This window comes from Equus quagga, chromosome 3 (genome assembly GCF_021613505.1).
Source record: "Equus quagga isolate Etosha38 chromosome 3, UCLA_HA_Equagga_1.0, whole genome shotgun sequence".
NCBI lineage: Eukaryota > Metazoa > Chordata > Mammalia > Perissodactyla > Equidae > Equus > Equus quagga.
Window position 1 is genome coordinate 86,916,896 of NC_060269.1, and position 23,822 is coordinate 86,940,717.

General features: G+C 38.2%; 1 protein-coding gene across 16 annotated transcripts in view; it reads right to left on the reverse strand.

Moving 5' to 3' along the window:
• Positions 1-2,874: 2,874 nt before the first annotated feature.
• PTPN13 (protein tyrosine phosphatase non-receptor type 13) overlaps positions 2,875-23,822 on the reverse strand; it is a 204,191-nt gene continuing 183,243 nt past the window's right edge. For 9 of the 16 annotated variants that reach the window (XM_046656433.1, XM_046656432.1, XM_046656431.1 and 6 more), the window contains 9 exons: positions 23,657-23,745; positions 17,177-17,232; positions 14,456-14,556; positions 12,309-12,457; positions 10,733-10,823; positions 8,624-8,961; positions 6,878-7,093; positions 5,448-5,510; positions 2,876-3,607 (listed from right to left, as the gene is read on the reverse strand). In XM_046656433.1, the coding sequence (XP_046512389.1) occupies positions 3,512-3,607; positions 5,448-5,510; positions 6,878-7,093; positions 8,624-8,961; positions 10,733-10,823; positions 12,309-12,457; positions 14,456-14,556; positions 17,177-17,232; positions 23,657-23,745 (1,199 nt within the window). In that variant the 3' untranslated portion in view covers positions 2,876-3,511. Of the gene's footprint in view, positions 3,608-5,447; positions 5,511-6,877; positions 7,094-8,623; positions 8,962-10,732; positions 10,824-12,308; positions 12,458-14,455; positions 14,557-17,176; positions 17,233-23,656; positions 23,746-23,822 lie in introns of all 16 variants that reach the window. The other 7 variants (XM_046656429.1, XM_046656440.1, XM_046656437.1 and 4 more) reach the window with 3 other exon arrangements.

Consider the following 23,822-nt stretch of genomic DNA (forward strand, 5'->3'; position numbering starts at 1 on the left):
ACCAGCCTTTGTGTGTACTTTACGCACCGGGAGGAACCCTACCTGGGTGTCCGGCTTACCCATTCTGCTGGACAGAGCTGAGCTAAAACAGTTGGCAACATGGTTTATCAGCAAGTATCCTGAGAGTTTGCCTAGCAGAACCTTTAGAATATAGCTAATTTGGGGTTAATGGATAAAATTATGTTCCTAAACTCGGAGAACTGAAGACTACTTTTAAACATTTTCTGTCTGTGACCCTCTTTACAACAGTTACAAATTCAGATGCTTCTTGGGGCAGGAGGATCTGAAAAGACTGACACAGCGTTGGCTAATACGGAGTGGTGGAAACTGGCGGAAATGGAAAGGCGCGCCCTGCTTGCTGCTGCGCAATGTCTATTGTTTCCTTTGTCCTTATTAACAGAGCTAAGATTTTGCTCAGGACTGCAATACGCCTAGCTAAAAAGAACTTTGTTAAAGAGAGATGGAAATGTGACACAGTTCTTGCTAATAAGACGGAAGTGGAAGTCAGCTTGTGATTTCCGGAAAATTTTTCTTTCTTGCCCTGGGCACTGACTGATCCTTTCTTCTTGTCAATTCCTCCCATTTCCTTTCTGGAATGTGGATGTAATAACTGGAACTGCAGCAGCCATTTCCAGACCATGAAGGAAAGGCCAGGATAATTATATATGTGTTGACATTCTTGAACTGTAGAGTAAGTCCCGGCAAATGCCTACTTCTGAACTTGTTTTCTTGATGAAGAAATCTCTAATTTGTGTAAGCCCATTTGTTTGGTTTTTGGTTACTTGCAGTCAAATGCAGTGCCAAACTGATATACTAAAACTTAAAGTTGTCTTTAAAATATTATGCAGGTCAATGCACAATTATATTCATCTCCACCATAACAAGGGACCTTGAATATTTGTGAATTATGTAAGAGGGGAGCATGTTCTCTGTCAAGATGTCTACAACCAGAGGATAGGTTCGGTGAGCTGTTCCTTTAATTTCTTGAATTTATCACATTGCATTTAGGTAACTAGTCATTTCAAAACCAAGAGCTCTAGCAGGCTATCTGAAACCACAGATGTGAACACCTGATCTTTTCTCAACAGCCATTTCTCTCCTTATTATCATGATAATTCAGCAATATTTCTACTGATGACATCTACAAAAGTTTTGACTTGGGAACAAAAATGATGTTTCTAATCCTGCAATGCCCAGGACTATACGAAGACACCATTCCTTTAGAATATACAGTTTTAGCACAGTTGTATAGACTCCACCACGACTTGTGCATCCCCTTCTACAGCATAGAGCTGTCTGTCATGGGAAACAGCTGCTCGGCCAGCTCATTCCGAGCTTCCTCGTTCTCAGGGGCACCGTCTGGCCAGTTCTTGCTGATGGAATGAGTGGCAACGATGCGCCTTTCTTCCAGGCCTGCCCGCTCATAAAATCCCCACAGGTGGCGCTCCGCCTTCTTTCCCCTTCCTGCCTGGGGGACTGGAGACGAATTCTAGGATGACCTTGGAAGCTATGTGTTGATTACAGAACCTCCATCAGCCTGGGGTCCTAAAAATCGTAGGAAGGAGAGCGGCCATGCTGAGCTGTTCACCTGCCCAGAACTGTGAGGGAGGCTAGAGATAAGCTTCTACTATGTTTGAGTCATTATGTGTTCCGATGTGTGTTTTATAGAACTTAGCTATCTAATGTGTGTTAAGAGCTAAGTTGCATTTATTCATTCATTCGATATTTGAGTGCCTCCAGGTGCCCCCTGGCTCTGTGGCCTTGCCACACTTTCTAACCAGAGCGGCCCTAGCAATTGGCTCAGCCCGTTGCATGCAGCAAAGCCAGGTCCCAGACGAGGGCAGTAGCATGTTTACTAGAATGAAGTTTCCATTCAGGGGTTGTAAACTGAAACCCACATTTTCTTCCCAGTTTCCATTTCCTAGCTACATTCTTTCCAGAAAAAGATCCTTCTTCAGCTTTCCCTTCTTGCATCTCTGTTGACTTGCGATGGTAGCTAATCACCTCCAGCTGTACTGGCTCCCAGAGCCCTGCTGGCCCAGTTTCCTGTGCTTATGACAGGAAAAGGTCTCACGGTTCCAACTCACGCAGGCCAGGGTTTCCAAAGCTCTCTTAAAGCAACAGAAACCTTTTTCCCAAATGAAATCTTCAGCTACAACCCAATCGATAAAAACTATTGACTGAAGTGGAAATGGTCGTGGTGATGCTCCTCCTGCCAGATTTGGAGCTACTTCTGACCCAGTGGGGAGTCAAACAATCACTGTGGGGCCCCCAGCATTCCCTGATCTACCGTCTTCCGCCCTTAGCCTCAGATGCTCAGGAATAGGTCCCAGCAAATTGCTGCACTTGGGTAAGGTCAGAAATCCAAGTTCACCAGCTCAGAATGGGTCGATCCTGTGATGAGGAACCAAGCAGTTTCCTGGATCTCGGGATGGCACCACTCACAGCTGAATGGACGACTGCTGTCAGAGTCAGCATTCAGCGAAACCCGTTCAGTACCGAGTCAGAAGCAGGCTCTCTGAGGCTCACCTCCCCCGCTTCAGGCAGAACCAAATGCAAACCCCCCAGGGAGTGTGATCTTGTCTTCACTACCTTGTCAGCTGAGACATCCTGAGTTTTACCACAACTAGGACTGGAAAATACTCTCATTTCTGTATTGGTTAGGCTGGCACCACCCACAAGGAGGCAGAAGGAAGAGGGACCGAATTTCTCCCTACTGTTAGCCAGTACCCAACCCTCATGTCAGACCCTGATGATCTCCCAGGGTTTCTGAAAGCACCCCCAGTCCCTGGGCGGATAAGGCGGGGAGGTGGGAAGTTGGGATCCAGAACTTCCTGCCCTCCCAGGAACTTGGGTGTTTTTAAGAAATAACACACCGAAAACGTTTAATTTGTCTGCACACACGTTGGCTTGTTCATGTTTTAAGGTGTATTTTTATTTACAAAGTGAGATGATGTATAACAAATGATGCAGTTACAAACATCTGATAACTCCATTTTCATGAAAAAGTATATAAATATATTACAGAAAATTCTATATAGTAAACATTAGAAGTTGATACAGTAAACATTTGCTACTTTTTTCTATGCCAATATTACTGTCATTTAAAGTTTAAATACTGGTTTCAAGTATCCCCTATAAAATAACTCTATTAAAATACTGGAAACAGAATTTTGCTATATACAAGATTGGTGCATTAAAAACAGACTTGGTGTGTCTATGTAACAACGTCAACTATAATCAGATGCTGCCTCAATCATCTCTAAGATCTGCATTATTCAGTTAGTGTTAAAAATCTTTTAATCATTATCACAGGTTAAAGTAGCTGTAAAAATACAGCATTTCAACAATATTTATTGTTATGAAGAATGCCCCTCTCAGGTAGAGGGAATAAGCATAGCGATACTGCATGGACTTGCTGCCCTCCGACCTTTATTTTAAACAGAGAGCAGGAGCATCTGCTGTAGGTCAGGAGAGAAACGGAAGGCAGCCAGAAGCTCTTCTTTTCACGTCATTTCAGAGGCTGGGGCTGTTCTCTTTGCTCTTCTTCAGCCTGAAGACGCGTCAGGACATAAAGGATGACTTGATAGCAGAAAATATATTGATCCTATGGCCCCCCCAAAAAAAGAGACGGAGAGGGAGAGATGTTAGATGTATAATGTGAATATATTACATACATACATAGTTTCACCACTCTTAGAAGTGATATTTGAGTAATTTTGAAAATATGGAAAAATTCTGTTATAATGTGGAATGTAAGAAGCAGAATGTAGAATTGTGCACTGTCATAAAAATTATAAAAACAGAAACCAGATTGACAAACGAGGTGGGAAGAAGCCTTGGGGGTGGGTGGGGTGGGGGGGTAGAAATATCCCAGAGTGCTAAGCGAAGTTGTCTTTGATTGGTGGGCCGCTTCTATTTTTTGTGCTTTGGTAATATTTATGATTTGCTTTTATAAGGGAAAAATAAACTTCCTAGAAAATTTCTTCTAGATTTATTGAACTCATTTTGATGTTTTGAAATGTTAAGAAATTAATATCCAAGAAACTACATGAAAGAATTTTCTTTAAATATTTTGGAAGAATATGGAAATCAAAGTTTTTTGAAAATTAAATTTTTTTGTTGATATTACTCTCTAGTAAGTTGATGGTGCAGGGACCTGAGTTTTCCTGTTATTTGGCAAGGAATTAATGAGTCTGAAAATAAATAGCAAAAATTCACAATATAGTACAGGGAAAGTAAAACAATACTGCAGCGGAGTCGTATTTCAAATGGCTACGTGCGTGTGAGCACGCACACCTGCGCACATGTGCTTAGACCAAAGGATGGAAGAATGTTGCCTAAAACGTTAACAACTCTGCGGAGCAGGAATACAAGTAACCCTTTTATTTCCTTTTTGCTCATTTGTATTTGAACTCTGTCCCATTTTCTACACGTTCATCCTTGACTTTCTCTCAGGTCACAAAGAACCCATTAGCAAACTCACTTTACGCACGTCCTCTACTCGCTATATCCACACCCCCACTCCAGTCTGGGCCACCACTGCTTACCATCCAACTGACGACCCAGCTTCTAACCCTGCATGCTCCTCCCAAATCGGGTCTTGCTGTAAGGCAGCAGCCAGAGTGGTCTTTTACACTGTGAGTCAGATCAGGGCAGTCCATGCTGACAATCCAGCAGTGGCTCCACTTCACTCAGAGGAAAGCCCTGGCTCTGCCCCACCCGCCTCCCCTCCTTCTCCCTCCACCTCAGCCACTCTGGCCATGACCCTTCTCAAATACACAAGACCCATGCCCACCTTGGACCTCCACACAGGTGGTTTTGTCTGCCGGAGGGGCTCTCACTACCAAATGTCTACACGACCCCTCCTTCAAATCTCTGTCCATGTGTTACTTTCCTGGTGGTGCCACCCCAATGTAAGTTTGCACCCCCAATCCGTCCTCTTTACCCGGCTGTACCTTTTTCCCTCTAAAGCACTTAGCACTTTCAAAGACCCTATATAATTTGCTTATCGAAGGTGTTTATTCCCTGCCTTCCTCCTCACCACCGCACAGGAAGATCTTTGTATTTCTAGCAGGGGTCTTCGCTTTATTCACTTGGGGAATTTCTGCAGCAAGAATATTACCGTCTCTCTCTTTCTTAGGTTGGAAGTGGGGAAGGAATGCCACCAGTTACCTGCTATTTTGTACCACCACAAATTTTTGCCCCCAACATGCCGCTCCATTCTCTGAATCTATTCAGTGCAGATATTGCATTTTCTTATTTTTTTAAATTAAAAGGCAATATTTAAAGAAGATACCCTAGAAATATTTTCATTTTTTTTCTGAATTATTGGTTTTAAGCAATAGTGTGGGAACCCTCAAAAAAGAGAAATGGTTTAAACGGAACTTTTAAAATATCAGAAACTTCACAAAAATCCTCATTAGAAGACACCAACCAAGACTCACCTCCGTCTGCACCATTCCATGTCTCTGTAGTCTCATGCAACGCACCAAATCAGAGATGTCAAACTGCCAAAGGAAACAAGCGTCGATATGTGAGATAAAAAGGGCAACCGAATTTGAACCCCAAACATTCAGAGAGGAGCGGTGTCTACAGATTACTGTACTCCCCACTCCCCTCCCCTTCCAGCAGTCTCGGGAGACTGTTCTGAACAAAATAAGTTGGTGAACTGACTGCTATCATTTGATAATTTTATTTATGAGCTTTCTAAGAATTAGGGAGGGTTATTCTATTTGAAAATCTCTACCAAAAATTCTCTTCCCTCTGAAATTGGACTGATTTCTAATATCACCGTTTTTAAAAACAAGGCAAACTATTTTTCCTACATTTTGCCTTTCAGAATAAAATTCCTGATCTTTTTATTTTCACCAATATTTAACAGTTTGAAACAAGGGAGAAAAAGACTATTTTGCTTTGTCCTCCCTCAATTTTTACGGTAGATATAATAGACTGTGAAGAGCAAGACTGAGCCGTTTTTAACTAAAATTATTTAAGAGACAATTATTTTAATTATATATTATGTATAGTAAGATATTCCAATATTTTAAGTAAGGTTTATACTAATTTAAGTTTTAAGCAAGATTATATATATATATATATATATATTAATTTTTTTTTGAGGAAAATTAGCCCTGAGCTAACATTTGCCACCAATCCCCCTCTTTTTGCTGAGGAAGATGGTCCCTGAACTAACAGCTGTGCCCATCTTCCTCTACCTTTTTTTTTCACATGTAGGACGCCTGCCACAGCATGGCTTGTGAAACAGTGCCATGTCCACACCCGGGATCTGAACCGGAGAATGCTGGGTCACCGAAGTGGAACGTCCGAACTTAACCGCTGTGCCACTGGGCCAGCCCCAACATTATACTCTTATTAGCTTTGTTTAAGTAATGATTCTTTAATTGGGAGTAATTTTTAGACACAGACTATTCAGCATCAATTTGTTTTAACAAAATATACACTTCCCACCTATTGGTAACAATGACAAAAAAAGAATATAAGCCTTTTCATTTCAGAAACAGATTTTCTTTTGTGCTTCAATATTTCTATCCCTAGAGTGTGGTTATAACGCTGACTATATCTTACAGAAGCCTCAAGACCACAAAGAATACAATGCGAGGCTGCATAAGGGACTTTTGAGCACATGGTTACAAAAGCTCAGTTAAACAAAGTTTGAAATATTATTTCTTCTTGATTATAGTCTATGCAGTTTTGAACGTTTACTAAAACACAATTTTATATAGTAAGATAATTAAGGCATTCATCCAAACCGATAAATAAGAAAAAAATCCCAAGATCACAAGACATTATTAAAAATTTAGGTTCCATTGTTATTTCTGGTCAAATGTTCGTTCAGCCTGTATCTTGTACTCACTTCAAGATCTTGACTGATTAATCCTAAAACCACATCTATGCATATCAGGGTCCCTGAGCGTCCAATGCCAGCGCTGCAGTGTGTGACGATGGGGCCCGATCTATGAATGTGTCTCATGTAAGAGATAAAAGTGAGCAAGTCGTCTGGCTGAGAAGGTGTATCGTGGTCTGGCCAAGCGGTGAAATTCAGATGAGAAATATGTCGCAATTCTCCTGTCTGAAATTATACAATAGAATAAGTAGAAAAAGGCATACTACATTGTTCACACACAATTAGTTCTTAATATTATTTTGTCCTTTCAAATTACGACCTGTCAAATTATGACTTTGATCAGATCAAAGGAAAAGTGGAAGAGACAGAAAGACTCCATCAAACAACACACAGAGGGCCTTTATCACGGAGGTTGCTAGATCCACATTTTAAACATTGGTAAAAAATTACTTTTTGGAAACCCTAAAAGCAAATTACATTTTTATATAAATAACCACCTTTTTTTATGACCCCATTTTAAATTCACTGCAGATAAAACCCACAGTCATTGCAATGGCTTAAAATTAAGCCCTACGTAATCTAGCCCAGCTCCCTCTCAGACCTCACCTGCTCCTCCCGGCAGCTTCGCTCCAGCCACAGGGACTCTCTGTGGTTCTTTACAAACACTGGGCACAGTTCAGTCTCAGGGCCTGTACACTACGCTTTCTGACAGAAATGCTTCCCCAGATATCCCTGTGGCTCACTCGACACCGTCACGGTTTCTTCCACAGCACCATCAACACCAGTGTCTCCTCACTAGAGAGTAAGCTCCATGAGGGCAGGGATTTCTTTTAGTCTGTGGTGTTAACTGCTGAATCCCTAGATTCCATTACAGGGCCTGAGCTCTGTAAACATGCGTTGATTAAATAAGCAAATCACTGAAGGAATATTGAGCAACTGTGCTCACGTAAGTAATGGATAGACCGGTGTAAACGAATAAGGAAGTATAATCTTTAGTTCTTCATAAAATCACAAATCACAAGTCATGAAGGAAATTCTCAGGCCAAGTTTACATGCCACCAATAGAACTGAGTCAGTACGGTTTGTTTCTATGAACATAAAATTACTCTCTGTTTCTTTAAGAAAGCTAAAACTCCAAGAGGAAACACGTTTCTCTCACCCAGCTAGTATTCCTGGGGGGAAGAGAGAAATAACGTGAGGGGTGTGGAGGTGAGGACACAGCAGCAGCTCTACTTCAGGGAGACTCACTTATTCTAATTGAGGCTACATGTACTCAGTGGTTAGGCGCCCACAGTGGGAACAACCTGAATGACAAGTATTTATGCTACAATTGTCCATGTATTACCAAATATGTGGTCTTTAAGGGGGAATATTTTCTACTTAGAGATATTTTAAAAGTTTTATTGAGTCTACTTAGAGGTTTGACCTTAAAAAAATGACTTTCCTGCACATAGCTTCTGAGCCATTCTGTTCTATTTCTCAGTAAAGGATGATGGATGATCACATTAAAAGTCCTGTCTTCTCATTTTCATTTTAATACAGCACATACTGGAGGAAACAGTTTGGCAGAATTCATGAATTCACATTTAAGCTTATGTTAGATAAAAATTAATAGGTGGCATTAGTTCTGGTGAAATGGGAACCAAGAAGTCACGGGCTTTTATTTAGATACACTGACGCGATCACAGAAAGAGTCCAGGCCTGCAATCTAACTAGTAGATACGCCTTAGTAAACGGAAGACTGAACTCACTGACCTGAATGTCTTCCAGGGCCATCGCCCTTACCACAAAGCCCTTCAGCTGCTGCATCCTCACAAGAGCCAGCCGAAGCCTGTCGTTGACCATTGTTGTTTTGCCTACGACATTAGGCCAATAGCGCTGACATTTGATTTTTTCCCCTTCTACTTCTTGGGTCATCATGGCGATCACTGCGGATTTTTGTTCCCAAATCATCTGCCAGAAATCTCCAACAGTTGTAGGGAGAGGTCCTTGGCAGGCAATGTAAATGAACTCTTCTTTCCCCACTGGTATCTTAATGAAGCTGGCGTTGATGTACCCTCCTTCATCTCCAAGAGGAACTCTTGTAGCATCATCTGTGAATTTCCCACCACAAAATAGAGGCATCTGTGTCAGGCATTTTGAAACAAGAGCCTTATAAACAAGGTGAGTCAAAGATTATGAGAAACTCCTCATAACCGTAGATGAAATCACAAACACATTTCAATAAAGGTGTATTTTTGACTTGTAGTACAGTCAAACCATTTTATATTTACTCATTTCACTCACGTTACAAGCATATCTAAGATGTCAACTCAGTGAGTTTCTTTCTGACAGAAAACTCAGTATTTATTATTTACACAGATTTGGTTGAAGAAATTAAAATTAATAAATGAACTTAGAATTTCTTAATAAGTAACTAGAGAAACACAACTTTGCTACTCTTCTCCATCTTCAATGATGATGACAATAATAATGAATTTAATAACGAATGACAAGGCTAAAAATTATTTCCCAAAACAAAAATTAATATTATAGTGAAACTATTAAAGTACTTATTACAAATACAATTGGCATAATTAACTCTTGCTCATCGAATTAAATTAGATTCTTTTTAATAAGCAGCCCAAATAATAAACAATAAACAAACAGGTAGCTCACTTGACTCTCCAGGCACACAGGCTCTTGTCTTTGTCTAATAGTAATTTCATATAGTCAAAATACACATTTCCAAACCAGATTGCCCCACAGAAAGGTATATATAAGTCATCTTATCCAAGAGAATTAATTTGTATGTACTTTTACATTGGAGGTCATTTCCCTTGGAATAGGTTTCAAAATCCTTCATCAACTGCCCTTCTCTTACTTGGCTTCTCTCTTAGTCCACTCAGTAGTTTCAGTAGTTTTGATCCACTACTAAAAACAAATCCACTCAGGAGCTTTGGATTTATGGCTTTTCCCATTCTGACTTTTGAGATGCCAGTCTGGCCATTTTTTTTTGCCTGAAATAATTCTCACCTCCTTTATGACAAACCATGATCTATTCTATTTTTAAAAAGCTAAGATTTACTTCTTACAGGAAGCTTCCCAAAACGAATTTTGTCTATTCCATCTTGATGAAAAAATTCAACTGTATTATTATTTACTGCGTGATTTGACACTATTGGTTCTGTTATTTATGACTTCTTGGCAAAGACAGGGTCAGTGTGTCATACAGTGTAATCCAATGTGCTAATGTCTATAAATGCGGCTGATGATTACTAGAAGAAGTTTTCTAGATGTTAATGTTTGGCTAATACATATATTCATATATAATTTTTAAAAAATCACATGTTGATTGGTGAAATGGGTAAAACGTGGGTAAAAAGAACTGCCTTTTTTTCCTTCTGGTATCTAAAACAGTTCAAAGTATACTGCAGCCTGGTAGTACCACTGTAGCTACACGCATGTACATGGCTATCACGTATCATAGTCATTTCTCTAAACTTAAAATGAGTGGAATAAACAGATGCTGGTTGTGATAGATGAACGAAGAAATTCCTCATCCAGAGGCCAATTCATATTTTTAAAGACTTAAAATGACTGTTTTAGCATCACTGATTAATTTCTAATACTATGCTAATAAAAATTCATGGATGTCTGAAGAAATATTTAAGATTGCTCTGATTGACTTTTGAAATGCATAGACAATCTTAAAAAGAATTCTCATTGTACATCTAAATTTATTTGTTACTGATGTAAATCTCTGAATGTGTGTGTGCATACAAACTTACGCGAGAGACAGAAAAGGTAAACTAGCATGAAAGTTTTAAATCAGTTCAAATTATATTAAATATACATTTGATTTGAAGCCAAATTGGAACTTACAAGGAAGAATATTTTTATATCGGTTCTTCCTTCTGTTTTCCTTAGTTTGCCCAATTAAACACTGATCCAAAGGTTTTAATTCTTGAAGATTCTGTAAACAAAAATGGAAACAAAGTTAAATTTGTTGAGATAAGCAGTAACTCAGTAATAACTGCAAATGCTTTAAATGTGCTGGGTGCAAAACTGGCTATTGATCAGGGCAGACTTTGAGTGTTAAGAAATATATGTCTGTCAAGACAAATAAGCCTAAAATTCCCATGCTCATTTGCTACACCAGTTCTTGAAATTTATTGTTGCAAATGTCTTTAATTTAACATGTTGTAGTCAATTAACTTTGCGAGGCACCACTTTGCACCTTAATTTTAAATATCAGTTTAAAGACGTCTATAGTTATATTTTAGAAAAAAATACAACTTATAAAAACAACTTTGGCTTAAACGAATAAACTAGAGCAGAATTTCTTGACTATACTGTCTGTGGGATCACAGAATATTCCATGTGGTAGAACTGTGGTTAGATCTCCTATGTTCTAAAGTCAACTCTTTTTCACTTCAATTCATTCACTGATTAGCTAATCCATCCATCCATCCATTCAACTAATATATATTGGAAATGCCTACCATATGCAAGGCACTGTAACAAATGCTGGGAATACAGTGGTGAGAAAGAAAATATGATTCTGACTATCCTGAAGCTTATAGTCCATTGGGAGAAAGAGGCAGTAAAAAAGTTAACAAACAAATACTGTGATATATGCTTTGAAGAGATTAAGAAGCTACTGTGATAAAGAAATATGAAGATCTACTTTTTATAGGGTTGTGATAGAAGGTTGCTGAGATGGTGACCTTTAAACTTAAGGCCTTAAAGAAGAAATCGTTTCCACAAAACGGAGAGGAAGAGTACACTTAACTATTGCGAGCTTGTTTCCAAATCTATCTAATGGGATTTATACATTTTGAGCATTAAATACAAAGCACATAGCACACCACAGAAGCTCTCAGTCGAAATTAGCTCCTTTCACTCCAGTGGATTCAAAAGGCTCAGGAAGCAAGCAAGTAAGCAGATGATTTGCAGGAGACGGGCAGGGTAAACCCAAACCACAGTGGTGCTATGTTTCTCTTTCGCCTAGTGGTAAATATGGATAGTGCCAGCAGGATCCTGGGAGCAAGGGCTCTGAACCTTTGCTGCTCTGACCCGAGGGGCACATTCTTGGAGCCGTATTAAATCAGAAACTGTTGCTAATGAAGAACCACACCTGCAGTGTATCAACTGAGAAGTTTAGTGAGTGACTGGAATTGACGCTTGACTCTTTAAAAACCCTCTTTGTCCCTACATATGAAGCAGGGAAGATGATCTTCAGGGAAATTTACTCAGCTCGAAAGTGGCTCAAGAGATCCCTTTAAATCAATACTATTAGGGTCCTAATCAAAAAATTAATTCACTGCTAGATATGACAAGATGGTGCTCTTATAGTTGGAAGTAAAGTAGTAAAGTAATGGACATTTTCAAAATTCTCACTATTTCTCCTAACCTTGCATGTAACTTTGGGAGAGAACCACTGGCAGAAGCCACTCACCTCCAGCTCCTTAGAAGGGATGCCTTGGTCCAGCAGACCCCGCAACATCCGGAGCACTGCCTTCAGCTTGGAGCCAGTGTAGCGGCCCGAGGGGAGCACCCTGACGATGGGCAGCACGGCGAGCTCCTCGCTGCTCAGGAAGGGGGGATCTAACGGAAGACAGCAGCTGATTTTGTAAACAGATTTCTCTCGGAACTGATTTAGCCAATAAGGGAACTAACTGGAGCCTATTCTCACCTCATCTATTTTTACAAAAGTGAGAGTCTTTAGAATTGATAAGGCAATAGAAATAATAGGGAGGCAGATAACTACTATCAAACAGGAATATCTTGGCCACAGCAAGGCCCTTGTACCCAACTTTTAAGGAAACACCTCACTGACTGTTCCACAAGTTCTTAAGGCTCTTGGCTCTCATTTACCTACAGTTTCTAAAAGAGTTTAAACTGTTTCTTTTCACTTTTCTTGACTCAAATGGCACTGTTTTCTTGACAAAAATGTATCTAGTCCTGTTATTACTCTGCATTTAAATTCTCTTCCAAGCACATGGGGGAAAGATGAAGGGAGGTGCTTCAGAGATTCCTCACAATGCGACACTGCACCAGAAACACTGACGTCTCCTCTCTCTCCCCACCCCGCATTTGTCTGTTGCCGAAATTCCTTTTCCCTCCACCTGACGTGATACAACTATCCATGTACAACCAAATACATGTAAACGTTTTCCAAGAAGAGGATGTAAAACACATCAACCCTTTTCCTATAATGGGATACAAAATCCTTTTTTTGTCTGTAGCTGAAATTCCTTCTGCTCCTATCTCAGGGACCAGTACCTCTGGCAGGTGACAACTTTCCTCATGCACACGAAATGCTGGGGTCTTCAGGAGTTTATCAAACAAGTGATATCAGTGTCTTAGAAGAGACACGCATCTAATTTAGTACCTGTTCTATGGAAACTGCTCCTAACAGAAGGCAACTATATCTAGGAAAAGGTAGGAGAGACTTCTTGCTACAGTCTGCACAGGTGCAGCTTTAATTATGTCAATCTGTTATTTAAGGCATTTTGATGATGCAGCTACGATGGAGGCAGCAATAATGCTAGGCACTGTGGGGACACAAAGCTGTACAAGACACCTGAAGAAGCTGAACATCTGGCTGGGGCGAAGCCTAGCTGTGAAAACAAAATTCACTCATATGAAATAACTGCAAACGTTTTAGACAACTCAGTGTGAATGGAACAGGAGCTCAAAGGCTGGGGAGATGAGCATGAGCTACAGGAGTTGACAGGAGCACCGTCATTGACACTAACAGTCTACCTAAATCAAAAAGTTGGTTTTTTTTAAAATTTTTTATTTTTCCTTCTTCTCCCCAAAGCCTCCCAGTACATAGTTGTATATATTTTTTTAGTTGTGGCTCCTTCTAGTTGCGGCATGTGGGACGTTGCCTCAACATGGCTTGAGAAGCGGTGCCATGTCCGTGCCCAGGATCCGAACTGGCGAAACCCTGGGCCACCAAAGTGGAGCAGACAAACCTAACCACTTGGCCATGGGGCTGGCCCCTAAATCAAAAAGTATTAATTCAACTTCTTTAATTTCTGTTAACAATTAAGATTTCAAATTACAAAACCATGTTCTTTCAGTGCATTAGTATAACATTTCCTTATATGAAAAAAGAGACATGAAACACTGGACAGAACTTAATTTCTGCACTGGCTCTGTTATAAGATGAGAGAGGCAGGAAGAGTCAGGACAGATCGACTGACTCCCACTCTTAAAAATGAAGTTGAGACTCCAGGGTAATAATTTTCCATCTTTGAGCTATTCTACCTACTTTACTATAAACTAAACGTGCTCCCTGACTTCTCATTCCAGAATGGCTAAACGGCAAAATGTGACTTTGTGTTTCCATTTAAAGTCTTTATATGTTTATTTGCACATTTTACTCAAAGCCACTGAGAATTTTAGCCTATAACTGTGCAATATCTGGTTATATAAATGAATGCTGATGTTTGTCTATGTGACTAACTTTACATATAGAACCACAGAGTGCACACATATGGTGAAATAACAGATCCATATATTCTGAAAATTGTAATTTTCAAACACAATTTTTCTATCCATTTTGATGAAAAAAATTGCTAATAAAATTCTTGCCTTTCTCGGAATCTTCATGGTTTGTTGTTTCTGTTGGCAATTCATCGCTTCCCCATGTTATTTCATCATCAGTCTTCCTTTCCTGTGATTTCGGAATTAAGCTATGACAACAAAACACATTTGTACTATTTTCTTCATATAATCTTCGCTGAAATAAATCTAAGTATTATGTCTTCAAACAAGTTATTTCATCTACAATTATTATGGTATTTTAAAATAGATTACCTGACTAAAAAAACTCAAGCCCACAATTCTTAAAATTTATTGGTAGAAGTAAATTAAACTGAGGTACAGAATTGTTTAAAATAGCTTAATATTTATCCTCAAACAAATCCCGTCTTTGGGGCTGGCCCTGTGGCCTAGTGGTTAAGTTTGGCACGCTCCACGTCGGCAGCCTAGGCTTGGTTCCTGGGTGTGGACCTACACCACTCGGTGGTGGCCATGCTGTGGTGGCGGCTCACATACAAAATAGAGTAAGACTGGCACAGATGTTAGCTCAGGGCAAATCTTCCTCAGAGGAAAAAAAAAATCCCAAGTCTCTAAAACTTAGACAAAGGATTCTTCTTGGGGATTGAGAAGGTGGTGGTTTGTTTCCACCCTTTAACATGGATGACTGATTACAATTGTGTCATTTTTTTTTGCATGGCAAGATTTGCCCTGAGCTAATATCTGTTGTGAATCTTCCTCATTTTTTTCCCCCATCTCCAAAGCCCGAGTGCACGGTTGTATATCCTAGTTGTAAGTCCTTCTAGTTCTTCTATGTGAGCTGCTGCCACAGCATGGCTCCTGACAGCCGGGTGGTCTGGTTCTGCAACCGGGAAACTAACTGGGGCCACCGAAGCAGTGAGAGTGCCAAACTTTTAACCACTAGGCCATCAGGGCTGGCTCTCTCTTTTATTTTTTTTAACAGTTGCCTACTATTGTACTGTATGAATGTATCTTAATTTATTTACAGAAGTCCCTATGGATGACATCAGTCTTTTGCTACCGTTGAGGGCTAAAAGAACACTCCTGTATTTGGGCACTCACTTAATGTAATAAAACTCAGTACAAGTTCTCGTTATTCTAGGGGTGCATAGCAGATGCCACCTCTCTGGTAAGGTGGATGGCTAGAAACGAAACTAGGTAGGAGAACAATGTTTAGTACTAAGACGAGATGAAAAAGGAAAATGTAGAAGCCTGAATACATTTTCTACTTTCTGATATTCAGGGGAACAAAGCAGAGTCCATTTGTCTGATGACATTAGTGCACACCATCAAAGCAGGACATGTACTAAGGCTCCCAAAATGTCAGTAACAGGGCAGCAATTACACTGCTTTTATGGTGGATGTTTTCCTCTGCTTCAACTACTTGTGGGTCACAATTAACATTTAATTTGTAAGTTCTGAATCCATGAGGTTGTTTTTGTCTTCTAGTAAGTATACTTTGTCTGCAAGGATTGTCTTCTAGTAAGTATACTTTGTCTGCAAGGATGTATTTTCGAAATCCTTCCATCAGGCATTCCTTCTTTCTCATTCTTCTGCACAACTGCTTAGTATTTCATTGTACGAGTACAGTACACACTAATTTATTTTGTGTCTATTATGGTTTTTTACTACTATAAACAAGGTGGCAATGAATATTCTTGTAGAAATATCTTTGTACACATATGGTAGTGAGACCAATTTCTAGAAATAAAATTGCTAGGTCAAAGGGTATGTACCACAGTTCCTTGAATCTATGATACTCATCATTGTAAGGTACGCTATTATTTTGTTTACATTAAGAAAGAAATAATATCGATGGCTGGAATTTTAAGACTCTTCATGATTTCAGAGATGTTAAAATTGAAAAAAAAGTATACCAAGAATTAGTAACATGCAAATAAAATTTGTATGTTAATAGTGTTTCCAACTGTACCCAAAGAAATTAACACTAATTTACCTTTCCTTCCCTCTCCCCCTTCCCCTCCCAAGCAGGGCAGAGCCTGTATCTTTACATTTACTGGCAGCTGGCCCAGATACCTGCAAATCTTTTAAGTATAAAACTGTATGCATTTCTACATTAATAATAGGTACACCCTTGTCTAACTCCACTTAGTGAAAAATTCACTGTCAATTTGCTTGTCTGGGAAAACGCAAATAGCTCCCTTTGACTGTTTGGTCATTATCTAATATGAAGCAAAATTTATGACAACCACTTTGTTGGCCAACAATATACAGATAATTTTTCCTGATACACCGTTTAGTGTTACAAAAAAATCTTATTTTATATTAGAAACTGTTTTCAAAAAGAAAAAAACTTGTGTGATTTAGAAATGTTTCTTATCTTCTCTGGTTTTATTTTATTAGAGAAAAAAATTGTAAAGTATAGAAGAATAGAGAAACAGAAAAATTTGTCACCTTTAATCCTATCAGGAGAAGATTACTATCATCATTGTTGGCACATTTCCTTTTAGACCTTTCTTCCATTTTTTTCCCCATGGTTAAGAGAATACTGCTTTTTTGGAGCAATGTTATAACAAAAACACTTTCATATGTCACTAGAACCTCCTTGTAACAATAATTTTAAAACATTCTTAATATTCAACTATGGTTCCATAATTTACTCAATTCTCATTTTAGTAGAAAAGAACAAATTAATTTTAAAAGCAACATCTAAATGGAAATCTTCAGAGGACTTCTAAAAAAGAATGGAATTATTATACTTTACAAAATTTTCTGAAAAAATTATTTTCTTACCTTTCACTTTTTACTTTTTCTTCACAACATCCTTCACAGCCATTCATTTTGGTAGACTATAATGAAAACAAATCAAAATGAAATTAACCCATTATAAAAAAATCAATCTCATAATACTCAATTTTTCCTGTTATTTCCTGTATTTACTGTTATTGCTCATCCTCATATTACAAAGACACATGTGACATTGAATTAATACATGTCAAACTGCGGCTGAGGCGTCTTCAGGGCCCAGGAGTTTCTGCAGGTTCCAGTGCCTCACCTTCACATGCACCTTGACTTCTCATTTCTTATATAATATTAACGGTACATTAATATTATATTAAGGGTTATTAACGGTATAATAATTAGTATTAAGGGATATTAATGGTACAGACATAAGGAGAAAGCAAAATGAAAATCTAAAGTAACAATTATTTAGATATGCATATTTAGCATATGTTTTTATACTACTTCAACTTTAAAATCTGAAAATGGGCACTCAAGAAAAATCTTGGTAATTTCCAATGTGTTAAATTATTTTGCCTTTTTATTACTAACGTGAGGGGTCTCTCCACAGGGAACACAGATCAATCAGCCCGCACTTTAACTGAGTATGGTGCTCAGAGACCCAAATACTGCAGGAGCGGTTAGCTACAATTAGAAGGAGACGCCAAGTTGCATTCTTACATGGTTAGTAAATCTTACATTTCAATCTTTATCAGGACAAATTATTTTAACAAATGGGAAATTCTTTTCATTTCAAGACTCTGAATTATCTGGCCTCTGTCCACCTCTATAACCCATATCTCTCTGGTTTTACTGTCCTCTTCACTTAACAGGCTTCAAACCCATGGTTCTGTCTTTCAGTTCTCCAAAATCACTCATCTCTTTTCACCACAAAGCTCTTCCTATGGAAGATACTTTTAGACTGTAAGCTCCCTGGGGACAGGAATTATGTCTGTTTACCACTTTGTGCCCACACATGCTCATGCCTGAGCCATAGAAGGCTGTCTCCCTTACTTAACAAAAATATAAACCTTTAATATGACCTTCCAGTTACAGACTTTGTAGGTTAAAAAGTTTACAATAAAGTTATTCTGATAGCAATTTCAATTTACTTGAGGGAGATGCAGAACTTCTATGGAGGAAGAAAAAAAGTAGGTTATTTTTATCCACTGACAACTAAAAGGAAGCTTCTTAGACCTTATCTGTTTGTAGAAGGTGATAATTTTAGCCTGGGTTAAATTTTTTTCCCCAAGTAAAGTCATTTGGATTTCTTATTTCCCATCATAACCCTGGTCTCAGAATCTACTATGTGTGCAATAATTTTGAAAAGTATAAAGTCTTTTATAAGGGTCAAACGCTATTATTAACATTAAAACAGTAAGAGAAAGCCCAACCGGAAATAAACTACAGTGATACTTGTATTAACTGATTTCCAACTATTTTTGCAAAGTTCACCTGTGTTTTGGGGAGGGCGGGGTTAAGGAGATTGGCCTCAGTCTCCTCATTCTGGGTGGTAGGCTCTTTGCAAGTGGAGACAGCTATAGTACTGTGTCAAGGAAAAGGTTTAAAATTTTTATCATGGCCAGCCATTTCAAGGTTAGTTTGCAATCCTATTGCTCAAAGAATCCAGATCCAGCAACTTGAAGAGTAAAGGAGATATCTCCTGGATCCAGGAACAGCTACATAACTTGTAACGCCCAGTGCCAAATGAAAATATGGGATCTCTTGCTAAAAAGTTATTAAGAATTTCAAGACAGTGATGGCACAGCATTATTTTATAAATAAGTATGGAGCCCTTCTAAGCACTGGGCTGTGTGTGACTGCACTGGGTAACTGCTCATAAAGGCAGCCTTGCCTGGATCCTAAAAGCAGGATTATCTTATAGGTGATGGGAAGGTACTGAAAGTTTTTCATTAAAAAATTTTTTTAGAATAACCAGAATTACAAATAACACAGGAAGCATCCTGATGCACTTCAGCACAGCAACGCCATGTCTTCAGAGGACGTGCCTTTCTTCTCTTCGTCCTGGCTCTTCAGCACTTCTCGCTTTCAGGAAAGTTGCTCGCTCCGAGATGTGGAAAGACCAAATTCCTTGGCATGGTGTCTAAGTCACTTCATGACCTCATCCCTGCCTATCTCTTCAGCCTTAGCTTTCAAGATACCAGGTGATACCCTACTTGCAATTATTTAGTTCCCTGAATGGTCCAGGCTGATCCAGACTTCAGGTCTTTGCTAAGCAGCATCTCTGTATGGCATGCTTTCCCTTATCTTATCTCACCTATTAATTATCTTTAAAATGCTAATTCTCTAGGAAGTTTTAATAACCATACGTACCTACTCCTGTGTAGCCCCTATCGTTCCCCAATTCTTTATAACTCTCTCTGAACTCCATATAAACATTATCAGGATACGTTTTTATTATAGTTTTTTAAAATTACATTTACTTATTTACATGTGTATATCTCCCAAATTGCTAGACTGTACAAGCAAAATTTAGGACAGAAACCCCGACGTCCCTTCTTACCCTGTTATGGTGGAGATACACCATAAGCAGTCAAACAAGTTCAGCAATAGCTAAGTGAATAGTTTGAAACTTTAGACAATAATTTACAATAATGTCGGCATTCATTCGTTCATTCACAAATAAGACAGACTTTGGTCTGAGGTGCTTCACTAAGAGGAAGTCAAGTGTAGAGACAGTTGCAATAAAGTGACAAATTTGATGACTGTGCACATCTAACTACCAGAGGGATAATCTCTCCTTTTAAGAAAGACACTTCTATACTCTTTATAATACCAACGATTAGCAGCTTAACGTTTGGCACATGGTAAAACTTTCAGGGCTGTAGAATATCCTGTTAAGAATCAATTCAGTAAATAACCTACAATTTGTTTAGGGTGATCCCAGTGTGGTGCACTTACAAAACACTGAGCATTTTCAGAAGTTCTAAGGAACTTTTTAAATTACTGAAATGTAGGCAATGTTCTAGAAATATAAGACAAAACAGAAAACTTTTCCAGAATACTGGCTCAGCCTTCCTTCTGGCTATGGAGATTAGTTATATTTGTCTCTTTTGAATTTGTCTGCTTATAATTTCCATAGTGATTTTAACACATTTAGAGTTTGATACAAATGAAACTTCCTCATGTGTTTATCTTAGTACCTTGTCTTCTTTTTTTCTTAAATCTGTTTTTTCACTTTGTTCTGTTTACCATTAGTCAAAACCTCTTCCAAAGCAGAATTCTCATCTATTCAAGTTGCTAATTTACTATTTTTAAGAATGGACTGGCCCAAAATATTTGGTCTTAAACATCTTGAATTCTCAAGGCATAAATTTGTGGGATCTATCTGTAATTTGGTGGCAGGACAACTTGTATTTCTTATAACTGGGAGGATATTCTCCCTCCACAAACCTTAATTTTTAGATTTGCCCTGGGTAGTTTTACATCTTAATTCTTCCATGTGAACTTTAGAACCATTTTACCAAGCTACTCTGCCTCTCATTAAAAAAAAAAAGTCAAAATATTTTATGAGATCATATTTAGTTTCTTTGTGAATCGAGCAGGAATTTAAATTTTAGGTTTTTCTAATAAAGAACAAGAAATATTTTTCATACTTCTTTTATGCTTCTTTGTAGAGTTTTAAAGTTTTCATAATATAATCTTGTACATTTTTGGTTGAATTTATGCTTAGGCTTTTGTTTTGTTGTTCTTGTGAATGAAATTTTATTTAATTAAATTTTATAACTGGTTAAAGCAAAGACGGTGTTATGGACTGAACTGTATCCCCCCAAAATTCACAGGCTGAAGCCCTAGTCCTCAATGTGACGGTATTTGGAGCGGAGGTCTTATGGAGGTAATTAAGGCTAAATGAGGTCATGTGGATGGGCTTTAATTCAGTAAGACTGGTGTCCCTAAAAGAAGAGGAGACACCGTGAGCGCACGCACAGAAAGGGAAGGCCACGTAAGGACACAGTGAGAAGGCGGCCATCTGCAAGCCACAGAGAGAGGCCTCACCAGAAACCAACCCTAATCTGGCACTGCCAGCCTCCAGAACTGGGAGAAAATAAATTTCTGTCTTTTAAGGTACTCAGTGCATGGTATTTCGTTATGGCAGCCCAGGCAGACTAGGACAGACTGCAAACTCAAACGCCAGCAGGAACCAGAGAAATAACATAAACCTTTGAAATCCCAGGGTGAGGGGTGGGAGCAAGGAGGGCTGGGAAACAGGAATGAGGGAAGAATAGGAAATAGGAAGTAGAGTCTATGGAGAAGTAGTCAGAGCAGACAAATCATTTACATTTTGTAAAATCAATTCTGTCAGGGAGGCCTGAGAGTTTACAGTATAGAGAAATAGGGATCATGGTTGCACTGTGGTTTATAGTAAGAAATTTAAAATTCAGTAGATAGCCAATTTAATAAATCATGGTATATCTATGCAATAGAATAACAGGAAGGCCTAAAAAGTTTCAGGCAGATTTTTATGCACTCATGTGGAAAGAGGGTAATGATCAATTGTAAAGTGAGAACCAAATTTAGAACCATGTGATAAAATTTATACTAAAAAAAATTACATAAGTATAGCCATGTGTCCCTTAATGACAGGGATACATTCTGAGAAATGTGTCATAAGGCAGTTTTGTCGTGTGAACATCACAGAGTGTACGATACAAACTTAGATAATATGGGCTACTCCACACCTAGGCCGTATGGTACTAATCTGACGGGGCCACCACTGTGTACGTGGTCCATTGTTGACCAAAACGCTGCTATGTGGCACATGACTGTATATAAATCCTACGTTTTCATAAGCATGATGGAAGGGCAAAAACTAAACTGTTAACAATAGCTACCTCAGGTGAAGATGGGGGACGGGTCAAAAAAGGAACCTGCATTTTTAGATGATTCTGTTGGAAGTGATTTTTTACAATGAGGATGTAGTATTTTCATAATCAAAACAACAAAAAAGCAACTTGAATGAATTTGTCTGGTATAAACTTTTGTTATTATAGCTTAGTATAAATGAGAATCTACATTATGTTAACAAGGTTTTTTTTTAAAGAAAAGGTATTGGATACATTTTAAAGATGGAGATTAAAGATTTTTATTTTCTTAGTTAAAAGAGACTTCAGAACATACAAGAGGCACTTTAAATATTATTATTAAGAAAAATGTAATTAAAGTTAGTATGACTTAAAATGTTCAGAAAATCTTGTTCAAAGAGCTTATTGTCCTTATAATTATTAATATCCTGATAGTACGAAAGAACGTCTTAAGCAAAACCACTACAGTATGATACAGTTTGAGATACTCGATATTTGTGTAATCATTTTTTAGACTAAGACACACATAGTCAATGGATGTAAGTTTCCTTGTATTTATACACATTATTTTTAGATGTTTAATGAACATAATCACATGTATATGAGATTGTGTGTGGGTACGTGCCTGGTAACTACTGTAAGAATCCAAACCAGCTTGGTTTTGACAATTTTGAATATGTTCAGTAGGAAGAGTAACAACTGTGAGGGAAATTATCCTACAATACTGAGCCAGACCAGATTTATAGAAACAGGATGATGCCTAGTTTGAGCAGCCTTACATATAATTTATCTACCTTTTCATGCTTTTTCTTAGCTCGATGTCCCAGAAGATCTGAAATCTTAAAGTCTTAAATAAGAATTTGAAAAGTCTATCAACACTATTTTTAAACTTTCTTTTTTTTTTGTTTGAGGAAACTTGAGTAATAATTCTTTTACCAGGATAAAATGACTTTTAAATGTAATAAATGAAATTCCCTTCTTTTCCCTCTACATGTAATTTTTTAGTAAAACAAGAAATGATCTTGGTGATTCCAACTTCTGTTTTCTAAGATTTCAATACATTCATATAATATATATTGAGCACTAATTCCTGCACACCTTATTCTTATTAGTTTGAATCCAACTATTCTAGTCTATTAGGAATCAGTCAGTTGTCCAAGTCTTTTAAAACAAATTTCAACTAAAATCTCAGAGGAATCGCAGCAAAAGCCATGGAATAATTGGAAAAACTAGATGTTTCCATGATAATTAAGACCAAGGACCCATGAGGGGCAGGAGGGAGCATTCAAGGATAAAAATCAAGTTTTCTACCTAGGTTAGGTATTAACTGGAATGGGATCTTGGAATTCTCAACTTTTATTTGGTGTAAAAATAACTAAAGATTAAAAAAAAAAAAAACCAAGATTTTTTTTTATCTTCTTTTCCTGAATGGACACCTTCACCAAAAGAGATGTAAAGGTAAGTTCTTTCTCTAAAATGAGTAAATGACATCCGTTCTAGCTCTTACTGAGGTTACTAACCAGCCACGGGGATATTATCTTTACCTCACGTCTAGGAGGGGAATTGGGAGGTAGGCAGAGGTAAGACCTCAGCAGAGAAAGGAAGTTTTAAGTGAGGAGATATATAATTCTAACAAAATATAGCACAGTCTTTATCTAGGTATCCTTACCTCCATAAAATCTTGAGGTAAAGGTGAATCATCACAGTCTGTATCTTCTGTTCTCTCTTCAGATAACTTCTCATTGGCTTTCATTGCACCTGGAAGAGAAATGAACAGGCCAAGAGGAATTAAAATGCTCCCTAGAGGCCTTCCTGTTCTCCTTAGTGTATCAACG